Raw genomic sequence first — 23,716 nt, 5'->3', positions numbered from 1 at the left:
ACGATGAGCAAGGCGCTGAATAGCCTGAATATTATCAAGATTAGCCGATGTCACATGGCTCTGAATCTCTGGCGCCAAACCCTTGAGATACAACTCAATACGCTTAATTGGAGGGTCCACCATAGTTGGACACAGCACGGCCAGCTCGTTCGACCGTTTAGTATAAGCTTCGATTTCCGACCCAGTCATTTTCAGATGGTAACTCATCTTCCAACTTGTGAATATCTTCCCGTGTGCAGTATTCCCTCTTGATAAGTTCCTTGAAATCGTTCCAAGGGGTGGCGTTAGCAGCTGCCAACCCTAAAATTTGAACTTGCGCGTTCCACCAAGTTAGCGCAATTCCTTCCAGCGTGCCAGTGGCGTACTTCACCCTGCGATCCTCAGGGCATTCACACATTTCAAATACCGACTCGAGCTTTTTGAACCAATGGAGTAGTCCCACTGCTCCCTCTGTGCCACTGAATGTGCTTGGACGACAGTCCATGAAGTTCTTGAATGTGCAGACAGGTTGTGGGGCGTGTTGACCTATTGTGTACAAATAGGACAAAGTTAAACACAAGAGTTAATGTAGGATCTAAAGATCCTAGTGTGAATCACATCCGCAGGGTATACTACCTGCTTGTGCGGCTGCAAGTGCCGCAGCTACTTGTTCATTGATAAGAGCCGTCAACTGGGCTTGAGTCATCTTCACACGTCCAGACATGATCTTCATAGTAAAAGTAGAATAAGTGAGAATGGTTCGCGAGTAGTGCGATGACAGAAGAGTGTAAGCACATAGGTGTTCTCAAGCAATAACAGATAGTAAGCAATGTAATCTAAGCATACTGCGAGCAAAGTTCTATGTAATTCTAGCATGCAGGTAATAAACATAAACCTTATTACCTAAGATGTTGAGTCTTGCACGTGGAGCGAAGCGTCGTTGTGGATCATTGAGAGCACTGTTCTGGTTATAGTCTGGTTTTAATAAAAACGTTTTTTTTTTTGGGTAAAGGGTTACCCCGGTGAATTTTATAAATGAACCAAATAATAACAAGGGTGTATCAAAGCGACACACCTACTAGACTTGACAGCCAAGCCTAGGACAACAAGCAACACAACCAGAAAAAATCACTCAACGACAACCAAACAAACAACCAAAAAAACCAACGCCTAACAACTAGACATAATTAGCCTGGACGCGCCACATTATCTTCATTTTCTTCAATCTTCCACAACTTGAAAATCCTTTTCTTCGTTGAAACCAGCCGAAATCTGAATCCCATCAAACGGAACCGAACCGAATTTTTAATTACCTCAATCACTTGATCTACCGTTCGCTTCTGATTTTTAAAGATTCTGTTGTTCCTCTCTTGCCAGATGTAGTACGAGGACGCAGCAATCAGCAACTTACAAATAACGTGATCCGCTTTCTTCGAGCTGGAATTCTGATCCACCCAAATAACAAGCGAATCCCACGAGTTATCAACACTCCCCAACTGACCGAAAGTCTTAACATTATTCCACACTTGATCCGCAAAAGAACAACGGAAAAACAAGTGCTCTCGACTCTCACGATCCGCGTAACATAACGGACAGGCCATCAAGTTTAAGTTTGTGAGACTACCTGCTTCCCAAACTGTCAATCGGTCCTGTGTTTTCAACTTATTACGAAACAGCAGCCATAAATGGAACGAATGCCTCGGAATGCATTGAGCGAACCACACCATATTAGACCACATGACCTGATTCTCCCTACTCCGAATGGTGTTCCAAACCTGAGCCGATTGGAAGTCGCACAATTTGCCATTCAAATCCTTCCACTCCAAACGATCCACGGTACCAGAAACAAGGTTTGGGACTGAAAGCGTGATTAAAACCGGATAAAGATCCAGCCATGCTTGCGGCCACTTCCAGTGACCATTGTGGTCAATAACATCCGCAACAGAAGATTGTAACGAGAACCCGGCATTGGCGATGGCCCGAGGAGAAATAAATGCACTAATCGGACTTAGAGAACACCACATATCACTCCAAACGTTAGTTTGGATACCACTCCGAATAGATGACCAGATGTGAGGCCGGATAATATGACGAATAGATAAAATCTTTCGCCATCCCCAAGTCATACTCCCACGACAAGGAACCTCCCAAAAATTTCGACCTTTAAGCTTATACTTATGAATCCACCGAACCCAAATAGAATCCCGGTTAGTTAAGATAGTTTTAATAAAAACGTTTTCCCATATTAAAACCAAGTTCTCTATAACCAATGGCTCTGATACCAATCTGTCACACCCCCAGAATCCACACACGGAGTATCACCGCTTGGGAGCGTGACATGACCAGGATCAAGCCACCAATCATAGTGAACATGTAATTAATATCAAGTAAAATAAATGCAAACCAATCATTCAATACGATAGGTGTTCAAAACATAATTATAGTATCAAGTGTAGTGGAAGCATAAGTATGAAAACCCAATGTATATCATAGTTCAAATGTTTAAATGTTTTAACATGGCATCCACGATCCATGCTCCACAACGACCTGCTCCTCCCTGTGCAAGCTCCATGTATGTAACGACCTGCAAGGCACGCAGCAGAGAGTCAACAACTAGTTGAGCGAGTTCACAGAAAGTAAGTTCGTAGCAGTAATACGTATGTTCATTTAGTGGGGGCTTCCCACGTATGTATGTACTAATATTGGGGGTTTCCCATGATTATATTTATTACTAAAGGGGGCTTCCCATGTTTATCCTTACTAGACTATTGTAACCATGTGTTCTTCTTAATCCGAGAACAGGAATACGTACAAGGTCACGTAGGTTTTACGTGAGTGCCCTTCCCCGAGGACAGTGGTACGCGTGGGGTTTACGTAGGTTTTACGTAAGTGTCCTTCCGACCCGGAAGACAGTAGTAGGCATGAGTTTACGTAGGTTTTACGTAAGTGTCCTCCCGACCCGGGAGACAGTGGTTGATACTAGTTTACGTAGGTTTTACGTAAGTGTCCTGACTAACCTGAGGACGATGGTATATAGTCTAGCAATGGTGTAAGTACGAGTAATTATCCAATTCAAATCTTTCCAACCCAATTCCCAACCCGGGAATCCCATGCCTTGGCTGTGTGAACTCACCTTGGTTTGCTCGGTATGCTAGGTTATGCACTCACAAGTAATCAGTCAAGTCCTATTGTGTGCACGTGTAATAAATCAGTTCATGTTCGTATTAATACGCAAGTAATCTATATCATAAAGCGTTTGACAGTTAACATCATGTATCACATAAATAGCTAATCACATTCATGCAGCTTAAGCTTTACATTCCGGGCTTTTCTCAGTTTGTTTTAACTCCGTTATTCATCAACAGTCTTAGTAATTGTAACCGTGTTACAACGTTGCTCAAAATTACAGAACTAGCATGCATAGGAGGGTTTACATTCGTAACAGTGTTATCACATCAACAGTGTTAACATACTAACAGACAACGAAACTCGGACTAGGTTACAAGCATAGGAGTTAGCATATTATACAAACTTGGATTACAAACATGCATGGCCAAAAATTCGGACAAACAAGTATACACTTAAAAGTTCGGACATCACATTGGCATGCAAAACTCGGATAAGAAGTGAAGGGGGTTTCCCCTGTTTAAAAGTCGGACAGAGGGGTTTGGGGCTTCACAAGATCGGACAAGGGGAGGCCCTATCAAAATTCGGACCAAGTGAGGGGGGTTAAAGCTCGGACAGGGGTGTCTCCCCCTTAAAACTCGGACCACCTCCTTAACATTAAAAGTCGGACATCCTTTTTTTTTTTTGGGTAAAGGGTTACCCCGGTGATTCTATTAAAATGCAACCGCAATTAAGTACAAGTAGTGAGGATGTGTTCCACACTAGTTCATATACAGGACATGCCCCATATATGTAAAACAAAAACAAAACCAAAGACCTATAATACCCCAGAACCTAGTCTACTATACATCAGGACTCGACATCTAGTAGACAAACAATGCAAACCACAAACACATAATCTCAACCACCATCATCAAAAATAAAGTGGCCACAAAACCGCAGCCCCTTCAGACGAAACGCAGACAATCTATCCATTCGAGAACTTGGAAAAAGAGGTGCTTGCCCCTGCTTTTGAAGAGAAAGGATGAGTACCCGATGTCATGAATGCACTAGTTTCGTTGTAGACTTCTTCGACCTCCTCCTCATCCGATTCCTGCCCGTCCCTCGAAGGTTTCTTCTCAACCCGACCCACGGTGGTACCTCCCTGATTACCAGCCACTCGACCCACCATGGTACCATTACCATCGTCATCTTTAAGACTATCAAAAGGGTTCGACGTTGAAATCTGGTTCGAATTTTTCACAGCCGAATTCGGCTTAGGTTTGGCAACTGGACGATAGACTACTTTAGGTTTTTGATTTTTTATATGAAGTCCTTGAGTAGTAGCTTTCTTCTTTTTAGCACCCACAACCTGAAAATCATCACCCTTTTCTCCATAATCCCCATTCGTAACAACCTGAGGGTTCTTTGGGCACGAACTATCATCATGACCAAAAACACAGCAAGACGAACACCTTAAAGGCTCCCAATCATATTCAATTTTGACTTCCACCTTAGAATAACCATTACCATCTAAAGATGGAATGGCAACAGTGACACTTCTTTTTAATTCAGCCCCCGCCTGCACTTCAATAAGAGCTCTAGCGTAACTACTTCTACCCCAAGATTCAGCACACATCGTAGTAGTATACGTATCCAACATCTTAGGCACCCCTATCTTTGATGCAATCAAACTAAGACCATCCTCGGTATAAGCTGTTAGCGGCACATCATGCATCTTTACCCACACCGGAATAGCTTTAATATCCTCTTTTTCTAGTTTGATAGAGGGCGACCACATCTTCAAGATAATCGGAACATTCCTTATCATCCATGGCCCATCCTCTAACATTTTATCCATCCCTTCCTTAGTTTTAAACTTAAAGAAAAAGAAGCCATTCGCATTCATCATCAATCTAGCCAGACCATACTTAACCCAATTGTTCTTAGCAAAGTAATCCACCACCGGAAACGCTAGCCGTTTACCCAAGAAATACCCATAGAGAGTGTTTGCATACCTGTCCGTGACTTGCTTAACCGAAGCCAACGGAATAACAACATCAGCTCCATCAACAACCTCAGAAGACTCCAACTCCCTAAAGTTCACCGTCACCTTCTCCTTCGAGTTCTTTACTGCATTTGCAAATGATAACGGTTCCGTCGTCGCTGAAGGTTGCAAATTCCCATGACCTGCCAGAGCAGCAGCATTGAATTCCAATCTTTGCGCATATCTCTTGGTAGCTTGTTTAATCCCTTCCCAATCAGAAACCCTAGTTGCTGACCGCAGGTTTTCAGCTTCAATTGGAACTGAATTCTTAACCAATTCATCAATCAAGTTAACATTACGAGGTTCAGTTTGAGCCGAGAGATCGTCAATGATTTTAAACCTTGCTGCAATTTCTTCAAACGTTGCCCTCGGTGTCGCATGAATATCCTGTTGCTTACCACCCGAGCCGGTTAGATCATCCATCCCAAAAATAAATTCGTACAAGATAATCAAATGTAGCGCAGAATGATTAAACTCTAATATGTATGCCGGCTTGAATTAGACAAAAGAAGGTTAACAAAAGAAACCCTAGCAGCCGTAATAGTCACCTCGGTCAATGGAACAAAGAATCAGTCAAAGAAAAAAGATGAATCCTCGTAAAACACAAACTGCCTTTGACTAACAGGAAACCCTAGCAGCCGTAATGGACAACCTCGAACAAGGGAACACGAAACAGACAAAGAAATTAATTGTCTTTGTCAGCCCCAAAGTCGGACATCCTTTACCCCATTTAAAACTTCGGACAAGCTTATAAGTTAGGAAACTCGGACCTTGATCCCTCAAAAGGTCGGACAGGGTAACACCTTATGAAACTCGGACAAGAGGCATCCATTAAAGAAATTCGGACCCCCCTTAGACTTGTAAAGATCGGACCTTTTAAACTTCATTTACAAAGGTCGGACAATGTTTTTAACATAAGGGTCGGACTCATGCTTTATCAATACAAACATCGGACTTCATATGTTAATAAAACTCTGACAAACATTTAAATCCAAAACTCTGGGTAACCATTATGCGTGATTTCCAATCATTGCACAGAATCAAAAGATCAGAACAATTACGTTTTACAACCACGATCAAAACCCTAATTCATACATTGCAATTCACTGATCAAAACAACAATCAATATTTCTACATATCCTGCATCTAAATCATCAGGCAATTGATTATATGACTAATCACATCATTATCACAATAATCAGAATCAATCAAAGCACAGAACCATCATATGAAAGCTAGGGTTTACAAGTATTACAAGAATCAAGAATTGATACAATCAAACAATCAATAAACGATTACCTTGAATTGATTCTAGTTAGAATATGGAAATCAAGAGTGATGAATAGCTTGTGCGTAGGATGAAGATGATGATGATTGCCAGGAAATCAGAGAATGAAAGTACGTGTTTTGTTTTGTGTAATGATTAGTGAAAAGGGATTAGGGTTAAGTATAGTTTAAGTTTCACTAATTACTCTATACACCCTTAATTATTATATTTTTCAATAGTACACCATCTCAAACAATTTCACAGTTTCACCACCAAGTTCATACATTTGACAAATCTTTCATAAGTAACAAACAACCATGCACAATCACACAATACGATTCATTGCATCAAAACGTATACAATTCCATAGCAACTAATTGTGCAAATAAACAACTAAACAACCAATGAACGTGTAATAAATGCAAAATAGGAATCTTGGAAACTCGAATTGTCACATTTTTTCACAATATGGTTAAGAGCAGAAATCATATTTCCCAAATACAAACTATCAAGGATGCAAAACGCGTTCGGAAGGGTAACCGGGGTCTGAAGATGGGGAAGCTCTGGGCGATCTTGGAGATTTCGTGAAACCCTAGTCGATTCAATCACATCTTGGTCTCGATCGATCTTGGTTAGTGTCTAAGGATTCCAATTTCGTTTCTTTAGGTTCTAATCATCTGAAATGTAACACCCTCAAAATACCACCTGCGGGAATCCCGCGAGGCGTGTTACGCATCAGAGTTCGAGCCACCAATCACATTGAACTAATAGTAAATACTTAGATAAAACATGTTATTAATTACCAATAAAAATGTCAAACATGATAACAATTCCCAAAAGTTGTGTAGCGGAAGCATATAATAAGGTATTTAGCAAATGTTTCGTAATAACACTTAAACCAATGTATCAATATAAGATAATACGAACGCCTCGATCCATGACCACTCCAGCACTCCCAGATAGCAAGTCCATGTTCCAAAGTTAACGACCTACAAGCATGCAAACAAGTGTGTCAGACTACGCTGGTGAGTTCAAGGTTTCGTTAACGTGTTGTGTTACCAGGTATATGTTAATGCGATTCAATGTTGTGTTATGATGTTGCTCATGCTAGATACCCTAGGGAATGTGCCCATATGTATCCGAGGAGTGTGCCTCTTAACAACCCCAATGCTCCTAACCAAGCATTGGTAATGATCGATCCCATGTACAATAACCAATACCCAAGTAATTGTTTACCCAGAGTTTCCCTTCCAAATGTTTACCAGTTGTCCCAAACCACCGGGACGCATGCTAGAGAAATGCAATGAACTCACCTTGGTTTGCTCGGCAGATTATACCAAAAGTTACTTGAATTAAGATTGGTCAATCACGTCCTAACAGGGTTACCATACAAGTCAGGTTTTGTTTTCAAGTATTGCACGCATGTACCACATAAGCTAACACATTGCAAGCACGTATGGATTATGGCAACACATAATTCATGTTATCACATTGACAGTAGCATTCAAGTACCCATCACGTCTAATTTGTATAGTCCAAAGATAAAGCCCAACACTTAGCGGCCCAACCTATTGTGCGATCCGCACGACTTGTGCGATCCACAATGGGTTGTGCGATTGGCCTTGCATCCGGCCCAATAACAAAACAGTCCAATAGCCTGCTCGGCCCAACAAGGAACATTTAAGTGACATGTGCGATCCGGTAAAAATCTTGTACGATTTGATTAGTCCAGCCCAACTATAATACCCGACCCACTAGTTAAAAAATCACAACACTTGTGCGGTCCAGTTTCATTACCCAGCCCAAGACTACGGCCCAGTTACAAAGTCCTTGGTCCTTGTGCGACTGGATAGCCCTTGTGCGATCAGGGCCTCTTGTGCGACCAGATCAGCTTGTGCGACTGGCCTGCTTGTGCGTGTAGACATCTTGTGCGACCAAGATGCCTTGTGCGACTGGGCAAACTTGTGTGATTGCAACCATGTTGTGCGACTAGGCTTGTGTGATCCAAAATTATGCCAAACAGTTATCTTATTTCCATAATTCAAGCAATATTGTTACTATAGTCAATCAGTTACAAGGTTTCCAAACTTATCCTTTCAATCAACAGTTTCTTTTCAAGCAATCATCGATCAAACGGCTTTGTAACATGTAATTCCACAAACCCTAATCATCATTTATTCATAACATGAACAAGCATCACAACATTTAGTCGAATTGATTCTAGCATCCTGAACTAATCCTAGTATGAATTCCGATTAACACAACCAAATCCATATTCATATGTAAGCTGATTTCATGAGTATAATAACCAAACCATTCGGATTTCGAATAAAATACATGTATAGCCGATTACCTTTACTCAAGCCTAAACACATATCATTCACAAGAACATCACACACAGTTCCTAGCCTATCATCGCATATGCAATTCTAATTGGTTTAACCTAAGCATAACATAACATCATTCATCAAGAAAGCATAAGCAAACACTAACCGATTGAAGGTGGGTGAACCGATCACAACGAGAAGTCTTCGAGGTGCTAGAACCGGCTGCCGTGAGTTTGTGAGAGCGAAAGAGAAAGAGCTAGGGTTTCTTGTGTGTGTAAGGTATTTTGTAACAAATGAGAGAAACAAGTCCCTAAGGGTGTTTGTTTGCGTGAAAGGGGAGTGGGCCGACCCAAACATGGGCTGCCTTAAAATCCGGTTGCAAGCTATACGGCCCAAAGGGCTTGTGCGTTGAGCTAGTATTGTGCGTTCGGATCCTGTTGTGCGGTTTGGGCTATACATACATACACATAATACACATTGCACACGACATACATACATTCATAATAACATTCAATACATCAAAGCATTCAATACGTCAAAGCTCATATAGTCATAAAACGTTCACATACGTTACACAAAGTGGGTTCGAATCACGAGTTGTCACAGTATCCCCAACTAAAAAGAAATTTCGTCCCGAAATTTGGTATGCACTCACTAACGTAAGCTATATTGTTCACTAGTTTTCCTGGGGTGTCACATGAAATTAGATTAAGTTTCGTGCTCTAGGGTTTGGTTTTCATTCGTTTCTGATTGTTCTTGGGGTAACCGGCAGCATTATTTCATTCAGTTCGTTTAGGGTTAACTTTTGCGGCGGCTACGGCAATCCAACTACATTCTTTGCTGATTATTGATCACTAATACCATCGTAATCGTGGTTTTGGGGTTACATCAGATTGATTAGGGTTTGTTTGCGGCGGCTGTTATACATCAGATTGTTTCGGATTCAATCATTGGTTCGAATTAGGGTTTGTCACGGCTGCTAGGGTTTTGTCAGATTTCCTTTGTGTTCAGCCGTCATAACCATTCTGTTTGATCAGATTAGAGTTGAATGGATGAACGAACTGAGGATAATTCAAACGTCTTTGCGAGAAAGATCCGAAGTATCGATGGGAAACCTTTTGAGCCAAGACAGAATTAACAAATCCCTACGGTTTCAGAAGTGGGGAATAAGAAGGTTCGGTTTATGGTACCGCTGAATGATACTGACTACGTTCTTGGCTGTTTGGATTCACCAGATGAGGATTATGCAATGGTTTTTGATAAGAGAAAGGTATCATTTGTGCTCCCGCTAAATGATGTCAGCCCTGCTCGTGTCCGAAAGCAGGAACAGGGTGAAAATGCTCGAGTACAACAACATTTGTATGCTGATGTGGTTCTAAACAAACAGGTTGAGCAGAGTGGTAATCCAAATCAGGCTCAAAGTGAAGAGGAAAGTGCTAGGAAGACCAATGATGTGGCTAACCAAGTACCGAAAGTCAATTTTCGAAAGCTAATCTCAGATGCCTCATTGGAGGGTGTGGATGTAGTGCTGCCTATTGACTATGTTCGTCAAGTTAACAACAGGTTAGCTAACACTCTTTATGGTTACTTCCTGGGGGATAGAATTGCATATCCGGTTGTTGATTACTTTGTGAGAACAAATTGGAAGAAACATGGTCTTCAGAAAATGATGATGAATTCAAATGGGTTCTTTTTCTTCAAGTTTGAAGATAGAAAGGGAATGGACGCTGTTCTTGAAGGGGGTCCTTGGATGATCCGTAACAAATCCTTGTTTCTCAACATTTGGTCCCCTACAAACACCCTTAAAAAAGAAGAGTTGAAAAAGGTTGCAGTTTGGGTATGACGTCCCTCTAGTGGCTTATTCTGATGATGGGTTAAGCATGCTGGCTTCAAAAATTGGAGCTCCTGTGCGGCTGGATTCGTATACTGTTGATATGTGTAATGAGGCTTGGGGACGGAGCAGCTATGCTAGGGCTCTCATTGAAATATCAGCTTATCAGGATTTGAAAGGCACTGTAACCATGGCTATTCCTGAATTGGATGGAAACAAATATGTTACCGAGACTATTCGGGTGGAGTATGAATGGGAACCTCCGAGATGTGCTCACTGCTGTGTGTTTGGGCATGACTCTGAGGAATGTCCTACATGTATTGGCTCAACATCCAAAACTCCTATTAACAGGCCAATAGTAGACGAGGATGGTTTTACTGAAGTTCCGGTTAAGAAGAGTGCTAAGAAGAATGGCTTTCAAGTTAATAACCAGAAGCCTAAATTTGAATACAGACCGGTGGATAGGAAGAAAAAGGCCGCTACTTCTCAGCAGGTTTCTACTTCCCATAAAATCCAGACTCATAATCCGTTTTCTGCTCTCGAGTGTGTTGGGAGACGAGGTGTTTCAACTCAAGAGAGAAATAAAGGGGGTAGACAGGTTCATGTGGATTTACATGAGGACGGGGTTGAAGTTGTCTATGATGAAATCAAAGATTCGGGTACATATCCTTCGACTTCTAGTTCAGGGGCAAGCACCTCTTCCACAAAGATCTCCAATGGTTAGTTTGTCATTGGTTCGTCTAAAGGGGCTGCCGGTTCGTGACAACTTCATCTTCGATGATGGAGGTTGAAGATTTTGGTTATGTATTGTTTTGTCTGCTAGATATCTTTACATGATGTGTAGTAGGCTAGGTTTGATGTGATGTCATAGGTTTTTTTATGATTGTTGGCTTACATATATGGGGCATGTCCTGTATATGAACTAGTGTGGAATTCATCCTCACTACTTGTACTTATTTGCGGTTTATAATAGATTCACCGGGGTAACCCTTTACCAAAAAAAAAAACTATCAAGGATGCAAATGATAATGTGTTTGAAGGAATAGAGGTAGCTAATGTGTTGGTGGAGCACTATAAAACGTTCTTAGGGATCAAAGGTAATGTATCCAACTTGTTAACTCCTGATTACTTCCCTAATCGCGTTCCTGAAAACAAAGCTGAGAGGATGATCAGAGAAGTGACAAATGAGGAAGTAAAAGCGGTTTTCTTTGATATTGGAGATGACAAAGCACCGGGTCCTGATGGATACTCAGCGGCGTTCTTTAAAAACTCTTGGCACGTAATTGGTGAAGAGGTATGTCTTGCTGTTAAGGACTTCTTTACTAGTGGCCGGCTCCTAAAAGAAATCAATCATACCTTTCTCGCCTTGATTCCTAAGGTGAACACTCCCACGTATGTAACTGATTATCGCCCTATTTCGTGTTGTAACGTCATTTACAAAGCAATTAGTAAGATCCTTACTAATAGGATTCCTGAAGGGATTAATGATGTTGTAAGTTCTAATCAATCGGCTTTTGTCCCTGGTCGTAGAATTTCGGATAATATCCTGTTAACTCAGGAATTGCTTCATAATTACCATAGGAATACAGGGCCTCCTAGGTGTGCTTTCAAAGTTGACATACAGAAAGCGTATGACATGGTTGATTGGGACTTTCTCCGTGCGACTCTCTTGGGTTTTGGGTTTCACTGTCAACTGGTTGAATGGGTTATGACATGTGTGACGTCTGCATCGTATTCGATAAGTATAAATGGTGATATTCATGGGTATTTTAAAGGCCAGCGGGGCTTGAGACAGGGAGATCCCATCTCCCCGTATTTATTCACCCTTGTTATGGAAGTGTTAACTTCTATTCTCCAGCAAGCCGTCAACAATAGTACAGTCTTTCGTTTTCATAATAACTGCAAGAAGCAAAAGATTGTCAACTTGTGTTTTGCGGATGATCTGTTTTTATTTGCGAGGGGAGATTCGAATTCAGCAAAACTGATTATGGATGCTCTGATTGCGTTCAAAGATATGTCGGGCTTAGTTCCTAGCTTGCGTAAAAGCACTATTTTTTTCGGTAATGTTCCTTCTCGAGTTAGGGAGCTGATCTTATCCATCGTGCCTTTTTCTGAAGGTTCTTTGCCTATAAAGTACCTAGGCGTTCCTCTTATTGCCTCTAGATTGCGTAAAGGGGATTGTAAGATTTTGGTCGAAAGAATTACCAAGAGGCTTACGGATTGGAAAACGAAATTTCTTTCTTTTGCAGGGAGATTACAATTGATTAATTTTGTGATATCTTCGATGTATACGTATTGGGCTGCTGTGTTCGGCCTTCCTTCCAGCATCATCAAGGAAATCGAGAGGATCATGAAAGGTTTTTTGTGGTCCCAAGGGTCCTTATCGCCGGGTAAAGCGAAGGTTGCATGGAAAGATGTTTGCCTTCCCAAATCGGAAGGTGGTTTGGGTGTTAGAAAGGTCTCCGAGGTGAACAAATCGCTAATGGTCTTTCATATTAACAGCATCGTCGCGGGTAGGAAATCTCTTTGGGTGGACTGGATTCATGAGCATAGGCTCAAGGGCAGAAGCTTTTGGGATGTTAAAGTGCCGCAAAATTCCACTTGGGGATGGAGGAAATTGTTGTCATATAGGAGTTCGGTTCGGAAGTTCTTTTGGAAACGGATTGGGAATGGCGTAAATACATCCGTTTGGCATGATACTTGGTGTAACGAATGCCCATTGAGTCAGTACGTGTCCCCGAGGATTATGTCGCAACAAGGATTTTCCATTTTTTCCAGAGTTGCTGATGTTTTTAGAGAGGGTACTTGGCAATGGCCGGATGCCTGGCGAGATTTGTTTCCGGTATTATTCAATCTTAATACGGTCAATTTGATCCCGAACAAACAAGACTTTACTTTATGGAGAAATAACGAAGGAAAGTTAATGCCGTTTACTTCAAAGGTAGTGTGGGAGACTATTCGTTCTCGGGGAGCTGATGCTGTTTGGTCGAGAGTGGTCTGGTCCGGATGTAACATTCCTAGACACTCCTTTCATTGCTGGTTGATTTTTCGAAGGAAACTTTGGACACAAGACAGAATTAGAAGATGGAATTGTAGTATTTCCGGTTCAATGAATATGTTGTGTTGTTTGTTGTGCCAGAAGGGGATGGATTCGCATGATCATTTGTTTTTCGAATGTGCATACTCTACTCGGGTTTGGGATGCCATAAAGGAGACAACATGTATTAATAATGTGCAAGGCAAATGGGAAGATATTATGAGCTGGTTAATTCCGAGAGTTAACTCAAAATCGCTGAATTCGGTAATTGCTAAACTTACTATTAAGGCGACAGCTTACTTTATTTGGCAGGAGAGAAACTCAAGATTCTTTAATAATCAGCTTCGGCCACCGGAACAAATTACAAGCGTCATTATAAGCACGGTGAGGATGAAGCTTCAAACTTTCAAGTACAAGGATAAGCCTAATGTTAGAAGTATCCTGGAAGATTGGAAGTTGTACCCGTTGGAAGCATACATAGATAACTAAGATGTATTGTTTTTGCTCTAGTTGCTAGGTGGTTTTGCTTTGTGCTTGTTTTTACTCTTATGGTGGCATGTCACATAAGAGAACTGGTGTAGGTTTTTTCTACTCCACTTGATTTTTTCTGGTTTCGTAATATAATCACCGGGGTAAAACCCTTTACCCAAAAAAACAGGAAAGCATGAAAGCACAAGTAGGCACATGTGTTTCACCCCAAAATGTTTGGAAAACAGTAAAAGAGGGGTTCAATGTACTCACCTGAGATTGCTTTGAAGTTCTTGTATAATAACCAACCAATGCTAGAGATCACGGAATATCAAACGGCACCTAATAGGTAGCTACGTTAATACACCGGACCTAAATCGGAAGGATTGGATAGTATGCGGGTTCGTAAACCAAACGAGTATGGAGACTCGTGTAATATGGTTTAACAAAGCCTACATACTAAAATGAAACCTAACCTAAGTGCTTACGACCCATTACGACCTGTTTAGGTAGCTTATGCTACCTTAACGCGTCGTTCGCGTAGAACGCGTTTGGAACGCCTGACATCGTGACCACAAGGTATAACCTCGGAAGGTTACAGCTATGGTCACCTAATGTGCTTGGTCGGATCCTAATGATCGACCAAATGGGTCGGGTTCGAAAGTATAAGCGATGGTTTAGATCGCTTACCTTACGACCCTATATAAGCACTATACTAAAAGTGACGAGCTAAGCATGTTAGAACATGCTTAACTAAGTTTAGAAAACAGGTTTGGCATCAAAACAAACGGCTTTAATGCTCACGAGTAGTTTGGTTACAAAATACGCAAGAATGCGCATTTTGGCCGAAACTACGACTCGTCACTGAGCCTAGATAACGTGGAAATCAGTAGGTATAGTCGCCATGGACTATAACCATCGTGATCACGCTCACGTTATGAAGTTCCATGAACTTCGTGTTGACCATAGGCTGGTCACACAGAAAGTCAAGCAAAACTTTGACTTTCGGACTCGAAAAGCGAATAAAAGAACGAAAGAACACTTACGAAGGGTCCCCGAATGCTAATCTAGATCAAAATGGCTCAGGTTTGAAACAAAGGTTCCAACTTAGAGCTTAGATCAGATTTTTGTGGGTTTTAACAAGAATGGGGGTGGGGTATTTATAGTATTTCCCGAACCGTTAGGATCGTTTCTTGAATAACGTGATCGAATCTCGTGCGTACACTTGTCGAAAAGTTGTGGTTACTGAAAATGACCCTTAGTGAGCTGAAAGGGCAAGTGAAATCATGTGGTTGTGGTTTAATCAGCTGAAATTTGCTGACTAATTGATCTTATCTAATCTGTATGTCTGACGCGGCCCGCGTAAGGATTGCCTCCAGGCTTACGCGCCCCGCCTGACCTTGTCTGATCTGCACCACTTGCAGAATTTACAGTTTAGGTCCCTGTCGCGTATTTAAGCCATTTTCAACACTTCTAAGGCCCGTAAAGCCAACTTTAAGGCCCTAAAATGATGCCCAAACATTGTGGACATGAAACATGCTCAAAAATATTCCGGATGTTGGTTCGTTTGGTCGTACGAACGCGATGTTCGCTTAATTACGACGGAATGCGCATAAGCGCGAAAAACGATCCAAAAGACGCGACGAATGGATTTTTCTCATGCCAAACACTAAGGCATAATATAAGGATGCTTACATAAATTTTTGGATGTCCAGGTGTATTCAGAACGTAAGTTATGCGCGAAAGTGCAAACTTGTGCACTTTTTGACACTGTTAGCCCCTGAATGATCCAAAAGTTTATTTTAGCATACCAAACCCCTCAAAGCCTATTTCTAAGCTATGTGAAGGATATTTATGGTATGTTTAACTTAGGGACATGTTCCGGAATGTTCGTTACAGTTCAAATTGGCATACTTTCGCAGTTTGTCAAGTTTAGTCCCTGTAAGCGAATTGTAACACCCCAACCCGGAAGGGCTGACGTGTCACAATAACGGTAACATAACCCAAAGTCATAATTCAATTTATTTATTTGATAAGGATACAACCACACGACCATTAAAATTAAGATTAATATACAAGCGGAGACATTCATCTTAATTAACTAACATCTTCAGATTTATTCCTAGGCTTTATTCTTCTCTCTTTTCCCCTCCCAAAGTAACCTGTGGACCTGTATATAAAAAATTTTTACGGAATGAGCCGAATGCTCAGTACGGAATTTTAGGCTCAAATAACAAATAATGCTTTATATGAAATCTTATCCGGATGGAACTTTATGCGAAAATGATACGATGCAAGAACATAATTTCATAATCATATCTTACGGATGTACCCATGAGCAAACTTAAAACGTGACAATACACAGGTAGCTACTCCTGCATAATTATCATATGAGATGGCGAATTGGCATACCCGTTATCCACCTCCTTATACTTAAATTCTAGGATCGATCAATACGCCTCCTAATAGCCTTATGTACCACACTTGTACTTAAGAGATGCCGTGAACTGATCTCTCCGTCACGGATGGAGCACATGATGTCGATGCCGCAACAACATACTCGTGGGACACTCCACGAGAAGCGATACTCAGGGTATCAGAGTACAAATGGTCTTATTCACATAACTTATAAGACTTATTTTTATAACAAAACGGAACATATATTGGAACATGCGATAATGAGTATAACAACATAATACTATCGCATGACATGAAAGCTAAATCAAATGATTAGGATAGGAATCTAACGGACTGTCAAATGAATCGATAATCAAAGACGTGAGGAGTTTTTAACAGATATAGTAATTTAGTGGTTTATAATAATTTGAATATGAAACAATAAAGAGTGGGGTAAGGATCCGTACCTTAATAACTCCAAAGTGAAGCTACCTTGTGCTAATCTTTTAGATTTATATGGGCAGAGTTTAGACTACTGATTAATCTTTTAACCTAATTTAAATAACATGCACACAAACTAGGTTAGTAACTTAATACAGCATTTACGATAACTCACGAGATCAAATTCTCACAACGAACGACAAAGTGCGATACTTAAACATCCATCGAATTAACGACGAACGACAAAGTACGATACTTAAACTCATCCATCGAATTAACGACGAACGACAAAGTACGATACTTAAACTCATCCATCAAATTAACGACGAACGACAAAGTATAACCCTAATGTGGGCAGCACTTAAACATCCATTGGATATATTGATCGATCGGAAAATGAATCGTAATAGCGATCGAGTTATTACCCTGATTGCGGTAGCACTTCGTGAATTAGTGTGTGTTGTGGACTGATTTAACTATAACTCGACGTACACAGAACTTATGAGCGTCGTTTCAACTACCCAGATCAAGTCCCAATGTCCTCTATTTATACTAATTTTTGGGACATGCTTACCTACCTGCTTGACATGCCTACCTACCTGCTTGATTGACATGCCTACCTACCTGCTTGACATGCCTACCTACCTGCTTGACATGCCTACCTACTTGCTTGATTGACATGCCTACCTACCTGCTTGATTGACATGCCTACCTGCTTGATTGATTGACATGCCTACCTACCTGCTTGATTGACATGCCTACCTACCTGCTTGACATGCCTACCTACTTGCTTGATTGACATGCCTACCTACTTGCTTGATTGACATGCTTGGGTGTCTTAATTAGGGTTTTCTAGTGGTTTATATTTACTATTATTCTTTTTATTTCTAAAATAATGATTTTAAATTTATGGGCATTACAACTATTACCCCCTTAAATAGAAATTTCGTCCTCGAAATTTTCCAAATAAGAATATAACCTATCGCATAAGTAACAGAAACGAAAATTTCATAGCAGAGTTACTAACTTATATAACCAGAATCTCCAAACCACACATGTGTATCTGAAATTCATAACTAAAGTCATGACTATACTTGTCAATTACCTTATATATGTGCCCTAATGGTCCTTCTATAACGTATCTTAATAAAATATCTTACCGTACGAAAAGTTAATAGAGACTTACAGATACTTAGAGTGGCTATTAGTACTGATATTTTCTTCATAGATATGCTTAGTCATAGCTAAAATATATTCACATAAGGTAAACCATAAATGACCGTAAACAGAAACAAATGAACATATATCAAACAGCAAGATTTACCGTTACTTGACTAAAATTCTATTACGAGAATAGATTAGGGTATAGAGAACGAATTGATTCTTCTGATTCCCATGTTGCTTCGTGTTCAGAGTGATTTTTCCAAAGGACTTTAACAAGCGGAATTACTTTCCTACGCAAAACCCTTTCTTGTCGATCTAAGATGGCTTCTGGTTCCTCTTCGTAGGACAAATCTTCGTGAATTGTAAGTAACGGATAACTAATGACATGGAGTGGATGATAATTATATCCTCTTAAAGAGGATACATGAAAAACGTTATGAACGTGAGAGAGTTGAGGCGGTAAAGCCAGTCGATATGACACTTCTCCAATTCTTTCAAGGATTTCAAATGGACCGATGAAACGGGGACTAAGTTTCCTTTTAATTCCAAATCTACGAACACCACGCCAAGGTGATACCTTTAAGAATACGTGGTCACCAATTTTAAATTCGAGGGGTCGTCTATCTTGATCTGCATAGCTCTTTTGTCTACTCTGAGCTTCTTTCAGTTTTTCTCGGGCTATAGTGACTTTTTCATTTGTAATCTGAACTAATTCTGGCCCTTCAATAATCTTTTCTTCGACTTCATCCCAGCATAATGGTGTGCGACATTTCCAACCGTACAAAAGCTCAAAAGGTGCCATGCCAATACTTGCTTGCCAACTATTGTTGTAAGCGAACTCAACAAGACATAGATATTCATCCCAGTTTCCAGACCATTCAAGTGCGCATGCTCGGAGCATGTCTTCCAAGGTCTGAATCGTGCGTTCTGACTGCCCATCTGTTTGTGGATGGAAAGCCGTACTAAACTTTAGTCGTGTCCCCCAAGCTGCCTGAAAACCTTTCCAAAATCGTGAGGTGAAACGTGGGTCTCTATCGGAAACAATGGAAGATGGTGTGCCATGGAGTCGAATAATTTCTTGAAGAAATATTTCGGATAACTTATTAACCGAAAATCCTTGCTAAATTGGTAGAAAATGTGCTGACTTTGATAATCTATCGACAACAACCCATACAACATCATTCTTCTTGAATGTCTTAGGTCAACCAGTAACAAAATCCATTGTGATCTCATCCCACTTCCATATGGGAATATCCAATGGCTGCAACAGACCGCTTGCTCGTTTGTGTTCAATTTTCACTTGTTGGCAAGTGAGGCATTTACTTACGTATCGAGCAACGTCTTCCTTCATGCCATTCCACCAGAAGTTCTGTCTTAAATCTCTATACATCTTGGTAGATCCTGGGTGAATCGAAAACGGTGAGGTGTGAGCTTCGGCTAACAATGACTCACGAAGGGTGGAGTCATCGGGTACACAAAGTCTTTTGCCGCACCAAATCACCCCCTGATGGTCTATACTAAATTCAGATTGCTTACCCACCTCGAGATTTTGCACAATTGCCCAAAGTTCTCCATCTTGCTTTTGTGCATCTTTGATCCGGAATATGAGGTCGGGTTCAATCTGCATTCTAGCTAGATATCCTTCAGAATTACTAACCTGAAGCCAAATGTTCATCCTTTCGAGATCCCTCCTAATACGAGGTTGAATTTGTAGGCAAGATATAGTCCCGGAATTCTTTCGGCTTAATGCGTCAGCTACAACATTGGCTTTGCCTGGATGGTATTGAATATTTGCGTCATAATCTTTTAAAAGTTCTAACCACCTTCTTTGCCTCATATTTAGCTCCTTCTGCATAAATATATACTTGAGGCTCTTGTGGTCGGTAAAGATGTCACAACTTTCACCATACAGATAATGTCGCCAAATCTTAAGTTGTAACACCTCGAATTTTTGTGTCAAATGATGTGTTAACACGTGTCGTTTAATTTACACGTGGCATTGATATTAAATAAAGGACTAATTTTGACAAACCTTGAATGTATGTGAATTCGAGGGTTATAGATGTCAAACAAGGGTAAATATACTGTATGGTAACCCTACATGGTGCTTGTACCTTCAAACGAATGAATCATGGATCGTACGGAAGCGAAACGCGGAAGAAAGTGAGAGATTACAAGCTACAGGGGTTAACCGTGTCAACATGTTTAATTATACCTCTGAGTGACCCGTTAACGCTCCCGAGGCTTTGTAACAGTATTATACGCTCACTAGAATATACTGTATAAATTCCGCGAAGTTCCGTTTTAAAACGAGAAAGTTATGATCGAATTCGTATGAGAGGGGTTAAAAGCGTCAACAGTGAAAGTTAAGGCTTTCTGAATAATTAATAAACTAACCGGGGACTTAACAACGCGGGTAAATAACACGAGGTCCTTAGTTGTAATTGACCGAGGGCCAAACCGCAAAGTTACCCCTTCAAACCCGAAAGGTCAGGTTAATAATTACGAAAGATTTCGTTATTAATTACCAGGATTTCGTAATGATTATAAAAGATTTTAAAAACCTGAAAATCAAGCCTCTCGCGACCCGCGTTGTGTTTTGGGCTAAGTTGAGGCGGGCCGCGAGCCACCTAATATACGCGCCTGAAATTTGAATCTCAGGCGACCCGCGTACAAATGCATGGAAACTCCCATGCGGGCCGCATTAGACGCCCAGATGCAGAATGTTTGTATTTTCTTGCCTTTTGAGCTTGTGAATGATCAAAACGTCAATAAATGAGGCATGGGCACCCTATACTCGACCCATAGCTCTATGGGACACCTGCCCATCATCCATGATCAGTATAGATCAATGTGGAGTGATCTTGGAGCTCATTTTTCACTATAAATAGCCATGTTGTGTTCATAACAATCACACAACTCAAAACACACTTCACTGATCATTCTAAGAGCTTTCAAGTGTTCTTCTCTGCTCTCTAAGCAAGACACAACTTCTGTAAGTCGTTCAAATCCATTTTGGTCTTGTATTTCCATAGATTTAGCTCATAAACCAAACCGTCGTAACTAACGGTTGTTATAGCGATAATTCACAAATGGTCCAGTGAATTGTCGGATCAAAAGTAGTTATCAGTTGGTATTTATGTGGGTAATAAACCCCTAAAAGGGTTCCCTCTGATCACCACTCTAACTATGTCAAATGTCGAGTCAAACGTGCACTTAAAAAGTCAACAGAAAGCTATTTTGCCGTTTTATACATAATCTGTAATGTATATGTTATGAAACCTGTTTTGACACTCATAAAACATGATATTGAGTATATAAACTTGTTTACGCTCGTTTGAATCGACCATTTGCTATACTGACCCGGTTCGGAGCCGAATGTCGCAAAAGTTTGACTTCTGCTTTGACTTCAGTTCTGACCCGTTTTAGTGAGGTATAGATATGCCTTAGGACTCTCTTAGGACCAGGTTACATGATGGTATAAACCTCTATGATCAGTTCATGATTTGTCCGAGTCTTTTACGCATTTCCGTTAATCGCCTAAAAGTTGACCGTAACGGCCTTTTAAAAATAAAACGAGTATTTCGGACACGTGAATGGACCATAACCTTGCTTATTAAATTATAAGCATGTCCTTAAAGTTTCACGTCAATCCGAGGTCTAGAATGAGAGTTATGCTAAATAGTGCATTTAAAGTAAACTTTTGTAATTAACGGCGCAATTAGCATAACGCCCGTCTAAACCAAGATTTCATCATCCAAAACTTTTACCCACTGTTATAAAATAATATTTTTGGAATTTTAAAGATTTTTAATAATTTTTACCTTGCTCATAACCTGCGGTTATGGCTACGGTTCGGTAAATACAGAATATGCCCTTTTCGGCCAAAACATGAGTTCTACAAGGTCTTTTGACCCGATTCCAGTTGCTACTGATTTTAAATAATAAATAAAGTATTTTAGACGTTATAAACTGTTCGGGAAACTCAGATTTCCTGTAGAACTCGAAAAGCTCTTTAAAAGTCTTTAAAATGACCGGAAAACCCCTACGGGGCGTAATATTAACTTAAACTCGTTACGGGCATCACGGAAGGTATCCTACTGATACCACAACCTCTTTAAGGCATATTGACTTAGGAAATAAACGTAAGACTCTCATGGTTAACCGTTTCGCTTATTGCGCACACGGTTCGGCTTATGAAACTAGTTTTCATAAAATAGCCGATACGGGTCAAATTATATTATTTGGACCCCAAAATCCAGAGTGTGAACCTTGAACCCATATAAAACCAGTCTCTGAACTTGTTTGGGGCAGAATCACATTCCATTCTCGGTTTTCGCCTTTTCGCGCGATTAAACCATATTTATATTCCGGAACCAACCGGTCTAGGCTACGGCCAATATAAAGACCCGTTAGGATTCTAAGAGGTTAATTAAAACCTTTGTTCCAGATTAGGAGCCCAGTAAAAGCTATCGGTGATTTAATCAAATTAAGGAATAATACTTGCAAAGGTAAATACTTTTAACTTATTTCCCCTATATGGGCTTGGGATACGGTATAATATTTACCGCTTGATTGAGCATCATATCTTCCATCGTTTAGGTGGTTAATTAAATATTATGATCGGCTCATTTAAACAGTTTTGTTTCTTAAAAGCCTTTGGGGGGTTAATGACCGTTGTCCCGGATATCCTTGGCATCATTTTACGAAATGGCCACGACCATCGACATCCCGGTGTAGGCGTACACCCGGTATATATTGTCGACATTTAATTAAAAGACGTAGCCGTTGGTTTCTATACTACGGTTTTACGCAATGTGGTGTGTCTATTAATCTTTAACCCGGCACGACCCGGGCTACTGAACGCATAAAAGAACATGTAATACGTTCACAAGATTTTAATAATTTTCCCAAGTTATAAAAGAGTTTGTGCCTTGTGCATTCAAATCAATTTTAATAAACATTTTCAAATGTGTCAGTTGAATGTATTTACCAGTGTAAACTGACGTATTTTTCCCCAAAAGATTAAGTGCAGGTACTATACGAAATGGGCTGGTAATAGCTTCCTAGGCATCACGAATAGTCTCGCAAACTCGATGCCGTATCTGAATGAACAATATTTTATTATTATTTTGATCCGCTGTGGATACATTCGACTTCTGTAATACATTTGATATTACCACCAGAGGTTGAAGTATGTATATTTATCTTTAAAGCTTCCGCTGTGCATTTATATAATTGTGTGGTTTGACTATATTGTTGCCAACTACGTCACGGTAATCCCCCACCGGGCCCACCGGTGAAACACGTGGAAATCGGGGTGTGACATAAGTGCAAAGACGACTGCGGTTAGTTCTAAATCATGTGTAGGATAGTTAACTTCATAAGGCTTCAACTGACGGGAGGCATAAGCGATAACCTTCCCATGTTGCATTAGCACACAACCTAATCCTTTCTTTGAGGCATCACTGTAGACTTGGTAACCTCCTGATCCAGAAGGGAGAGCGAGTATCGGAGAGGATACGAGTCGTTTCTTTAATTCTTCAAAGCTTTTCTCTTGTTCCTCATTCCATGAGTACTTCACCCCTTTCCTTAGGAGTTTTGTGAGTGGTAAAGCAATTACCGAGAATCTTTCAACAAATCTTCGGTAATA

General features: G+C 40.6%; 1 protein-coding gene across 1 annotated transcript; it reads right to left on the bottom strand.

The window, feature by feature from the left end:
* Window positions 1-1,166: 1,166 nt before the first annotated feature.
* LOC110893390 lies at window positions 1,167-2,105 on the bottom strand. Its single transcript, XM_022140501.1, has one exon. It carries the CDS (start codon window positions 2,103-2,105, stop codon window positions 1,167-1,169), a length of 939 nt encoding a protein of 312 aa, XP_021996193.1.
* Between the last annotated feature and the right edge of the window lie 21,611 nt (window positions 2,106-23,716).

Source organism: Helianthus annuus, chromosome 12 (genome assembly GCF_002127325.2).
Source record: "Helianthus annuus cultivar XRQ/B chromosome 12, HanXRQr2.0-SUNRISE, whole genome shotgun sequence".
NCBI lineage: Eukaryota > Viridiplantae > Streptophyta > Magnoliopsida > Asterales > Asteraceae > Helianthus > Helianthus annuus.
Note: the sequence above shows the minus strand (reverse complement) of the source record. Positions and strands in the feature narration are given on the sequence as shown.

Bases quoted from the DNA above. Each gene is read 5' to 3' on its own strand.
- LOC110893390 (XM_022140501.1), bottom strand. From the start codon at position 2,105: ATGACTTGGGGATGGCGAAAGATTTTATCTATTCGTCATATTATCCGG.